We start from the raw sequence: 5,198 nt of genomic DNA, 5'->3' as shown, positions 1-5,198 counted from the left end.
AATTAAAACCAAATTGGGCAACAACTTTTTTTTTAATCTTTAACTTTGATACCATTATTAGGAAAAAAAATTAAAACCAAATTGGGTAAGCATTATTAAGCTAAATAATAAAATTAAATATCAAAATCAATTGAAATAATAATATCAATATATAGCATGATAAAATCCTTAATTGAATGAACAAAATATTTAGGTAAATTAAAAAATATTCACCATAAAATATAGGTGTACAATCTTCTCGGAGGAGAGATAAGATCTATTTTCTCTTATAATATAAGAAATAGAGAAAAAGAAACTCGAGGAAAAATAAAAAAGACACAAATGAAACGTAAAACTTCCCATCTCTCTCTCTCTCTCTCTCTCTCTTCCTCTCTGATTTGGGCTGATCGCATCTCGGTACGTCAGAGGTTGCAGCCAGTCACGGCAGATGAGGTTGCGTCGGATGCAATCACCCACGCGAAGGTTGAGATGAGAATCATGAAAGGTTGCAGCCACACTCAACCTCTCATCTCCATCTTACCCCTTTTTTTATTCCCTTAATTTTCTGTTTTATCTTCACATGTAAAATATGATTTATATTCCACAAGGAGATATGCGGATACAACCAGGACCTGAGCCCATCAGATTTGAATTGGAAGTGCAGAATACATCCCTAAACTATTTTTCTTAATTTTCCGTTTTATCTCATATTTTAGATTCCACGAAGCATCACGACGAGGTATGAGGAGACATCGACGACCTGAACCCGTGAGTACTGAAATGGGAGTGCAGAACAACCACCATCAATTAAAGACTAAAATATAGGAGCGATGATGTCAGATCAGGCAACTTTTCCGAAGCATTTCTTATTTATGAGAATCCCATCGACTTCCTCCCATTGACTTCCTCGTTCTCCGTTTCTTCTCTCTGATTGTTCGGCGTTTCGCTTTGGGTAGGAGGCATAGCCATGGCCGATGACGCGAGTCAGCCACTCCGCGTCTTCTTCTTCCCCCTGATGAGCCCCGGCCACATGATCCCTATGATCGACATAGCCAAGCTTTTCGCCCGCCATGGCGCCGCCGTCACTGTCGTCACCACACCCGGCAACGAGCCCCTCGTTCGCCCAGCCATCGATCGCCGCCACGACGGGACGCCCGTCGTCGACCTCCTCCTCCTCCCCTTCCCTGACTCCGTCGCCCACCTTGTACCCTCCACAGGTGAGCACCTCGGCGCCATAACTACTGCAGAGCATGCAGACTTCATGAACGCCGTGTTCGCCCTCGCCGGCCCCCTCGACGACCTCCTCCGCCAACGTCGCCCCGACTGCCTCGTCTCCGATGCCATGTTCCCTTGGACCTCCGCCACCGCCGCCCAACTCGGCATACCTCGCCTCGTCTTCTACGGCCCCGGCGCCTTTCTCCTCTGCGTCCATCGGAGCATCGAGTTCCGCGGCCACCACGCCGCCGTCTCCTCCCGTTCTGAGCGCTTCGCCATCGAGGGACTCCCCCACCGCATCCACTTGGAACCGTCCGAGATCTCTCCCATCTTCAAGTTCACCGAGATGGTGCTCCGGCAAAGAAAGGCGGAGGAGAGTAGCTTTGGCGTCCTCGTCAACAGCTTCTACGAGCTCGAGCCGGACTACGCCGATCTCTTCCGCAAGGAACCCGTCACCAAGGCGTACTACGTAGGTCCGGTCGCCCTCTGCGACCAGGAGAAGGAGGCCCAAAGGGGCAGCCGGAGCAGTCCGCACCTCGGCCGCTGGCTGAGCTGGCTCGACTCCAAGCCGGCGGGCGCCGTCGTCTACGTTTGCTTTGGTAGCCTCTGCGAATTATCTAATGACCAGTTCAAGGATCTCGCGCTCGGACTCGAGGCCTCCGGTCATCTGTTCTTGTGGGTGGTGAGGGAAGGCGCCGGTTGCCCGACGGCGTGGCTGCCGGACGGGTACGAGAGGCGGGTGGAGGGGAGGGGACTGGTGATCCGAGGGTGGGCACCACAGGTAGCGCTCCTGGGCCACCCGGCGGTGGGGGGTTTCGTGACGCACTGCGGGTGGAACTCGACGCTGGAGGGGTTGACTGCCGGGAAGCCGATGGCGGCGTGGCCGTTAAATTACGACCAGTTCGTTAACGAGAAGTTACTGACCGAGGTGGCAGGCGTCGGAGTGCGAGTGAGGCGGAGCGAGGCGGTGGGTGCGGCGAGGGTGACGGCGGAGGAGGTGACAGCTGCGGTGCGGGAGCTGATGGGCGGAGGGGAGGCGGCGGCGGAGAGGAGGCGGAGGGCGAGGGAGTACGCAGCGATGGCTAAAGCGGCGATGAAGGAAGGAGGGTCGTCGTACCAAGACATGACGTGTTTGATGGAGGAGCTGATGGCGTGCCGGGAGCGCAAACCAGGAGGTGCGTTGAACGGAGATGTCGGACTATAGATCTCCTCATCTGCGTGATGCGTCGCTGGTCAACACTGCTGTTGCTTGTGTTTTCATGTTTTATCTGTTCGGTTCTATGCAAACATTGATTATCAACACGCATCAGCCTACAAATAATATGCAATCAATTACTTTTTTATCTTATCTTGATGATTAAATTTCTCGTGATGAAACTATTATGCAGCGAGATCAATCGTCATTGTGTCATTGTAGCGGAGAAGTGGTTGCAAGGTCAATTACCTTTGCACAAGCGTACTCGATGTCTTGACTCGCTCATGTAATGATTTTATCGAACATCCCAGATTATGTTATCTTCGGTGCATATGTGACCAACACTTGCATAAAAGACTTTTCAAAGCGGTAGGAGTCGTGTTAACACTCTAACTAATATGAGTCATATTAGGAGTTGGTTAGAAGTAGAAGTCTTGAGTATGAGTCCTATTATCAGTTAGGGTTTATAAGCCCTATAAATAGCAATGTATTCCTTTTCTTTTAATAAGTAATAGATGATTCTACGGCATTTGAACAGTAACTTAGAGGGGGAAACCCCTATAGAGTTTCAAAGAGGCTGACCCCCTAAAGAGATCAACCCCTTGTATCAGAGCAGCGTTCTTGGTGTTTCACTGCCCTTCCACAGTCATCCATTAGCCCTCCACAACCGTTCAAAACAATTTTCACAATTGCTTAAAAAATCATCATCAAATTCCGTTGTCATCTCCACCACCGCGGATCATCCTCTTATCTCCTCGTGAATTGCAACAAGTTTTGGTTTCCTACCTTACTGTTGTTGCAATTTAGTTATCCTTAAAAGTTTAGAATCTATAAGGGTTCTAACACCAGGTATTAGAGCAGTGTTCTTGGCATCTCGCTATCCTTCCACAGCCATCCATCAACCCTCCACAGCCATCCAAAATAATTCTCACAATTGCTTAAAAGATCATCGCTAAATTCTACCGTCATCTCCACCACCGTGAATCATCCTTTGATCTCCCTGTGAATTACAACAAGTTATAGTTTCTTACCTTACTACTGCTGCAATTTAGTTATCCTTACTCGAATATCCAAAAAAAAAATTGTACCTATATTGCTGTATAAACTTTTCATCGTAAAGTTTTTATCTCTACGACGAAAGATACATTGCAGAATTTCAACCGCATAACATAATCTGTTTAATCTTGCTACTGCGTTTTTTCTGTCCAAATCTCTACAAATTTTTTATGACAGCTTCGACACTTCCTAATAGCAGATTTTCCTTTGGTTTCGTTAAAAAATTCTTAATATAAACCACTGATCTTTTACGTCAAATCTGCTACACTTGAAAATATGTGCTATGGAAAATTGCAATCACATATTGTTTGCCTTAACCAATCTATTTGCAATCCTTTTTCTTATACACTTCATCGATCATCTTGGCTTACATCTGTTAGGATCAAGAGCAACACTAGGGGGGGGGGGGTGTGAATTATTGCAGCGAAAAATTCTTCGATTTCATAAAATATTTCGTACAATGGAAATCGATTTGGAAAGATAGCAACTTGAGATGTAAGAGAACGTAAGCCTAGTGAAAGCAAGATGAGGAGGAGAAGCAGTTTGCTATAAAATAATTTATAGTTAAAGTAAATTGCTTAAAATGAAATACAAACCAGAATTTAGAGTGGTTCAGTCAATGTGACCTACATCCACTTTCAGATTCCTCCTTCATCGAGGTCACCGACATCTACTAAAGGCCTTCCTTCAATAGGTAAAGACAAATCACATTTTACAGCTCTTTCTCCTTTTTTCGGGTTTAGGAGAGAACCCTTACAAGTCTCACACCTCTCTTGAATGATCTCAAAACTTAGAAAGGGAGGAGGAGAACTCTAACACTTGTTTACAACACTTTTACACCCCAATAACTCAAGATTAACACTTCAGTGCCTTTTAATGTAGAAAAGGGTGGGGTATTTATAGCCCTCAATGGCTTCAAAAATGGAGCTAAAAAGTGTCTTATCCTGATTTCTAAGGTACTAGTGGTACCACCGACATTACTGGGTGGTACTACCGCCTACAGTCTGACACTGGGCGGTACTACCGCTTAGTCTGGACGGTACCACTGCTTAATAGAGCTCGGAGACCGAGCTCTAGTGGTACCACCGCCCAGACCACCTGGGAGACTAGGTCTTCCAGGTGGTGCCACCGTCAGCCCTGGCGGTGCTACCGCTGGTTAGAGTCCAACAACCTGGTTGGGCCTTGTATTCGGCCCAAACCATCCTAGCTCCATGCCCAATTGGCCCCTAACAGAGTCGATGAGATTACCTCCTAAATCAATTCTAATTATTGTTCTAACTATGATTAAGGTAAGCATGGTATAGTACGTCGATTTTTCACTCGGTGATCCTACGGCGAACTTCTTGGCGAGTCTTTCGGTGAGCTTCTAGCGAACTCCCAACCAACTCTTGACTAGTCTTCCGGCATGCTTCTGGCAATCTCCTGATGAGCTTTCGGTGAGACTTCCAGTGTGCTTCCGGTGATCTCACAATGAACTCTTCGCGAGCTCCCGATATATCATCCGAGTCTTCGACTCAGGCCCATCATCTGCTTTTTGCCTTACTGCTATCGTAATTAATCCTACACACTTATCTCAACACATGGATTAGATCAAATAATTTACCAATTGATTTCATCATCAAAATCCGAGATTCAATAATCTCCCCTTTTTTTATGATGATAACCAATTGATGATGGAGTTAATCTTAACTCCCCCTATCTATATGTCATAATTGTGAAAAATTACTCTTGAATTCAAAGCCTTTGAATTCAA

The 5,198-nt window shown here is 46.2% G+C and overlaps 1 protein-coding gene across 1 annotated transcript; it reads left to right on the top strand.

Annotated features, from left to right (window-relative positions):
- The first annotated feature begins 827 nt into the window (after nucleotides 1–827).
- On the top strand, nucleotides 828–2,542 carry LOC103973889 (scopoletin glucosyltransferase-like). Its single transcript, XM_009388560.3, has one exon. The coding sequence runs from the start codon at nucleotides 947–949 to the stop codon at nucleotides 2,396–2,398; it is 1,452 nt and encodes a 483-aa protein (XP_009386835.2). The 5' UTR covers nucleotides 828–946; the 3' UTR covers nucleotides 2,399–2,542.
- Nucleotides 2,543–5,198: the final 2,656 nt, after the last annotated feature.

This window comes from Musa acuminata, chromosome BXJ3-3 (assembly GCF_036884655.1).
Source record: "Musa acuminata AAA Group cultivar baxijiao chromosome BXJ3-3, Cavendish_Baxijiao_AAA, whole genome shotgun sequence".
Taxonomy (NCBI): Eukaryota; Viridiplantae; Streptophyta; class Magnoliopsida; order Zingiberales; family Musaceae; genus Musa; species Musa acuminata.
This window is presented reverse-complemented; position numbering and strand designations above follow the sequence as displayed.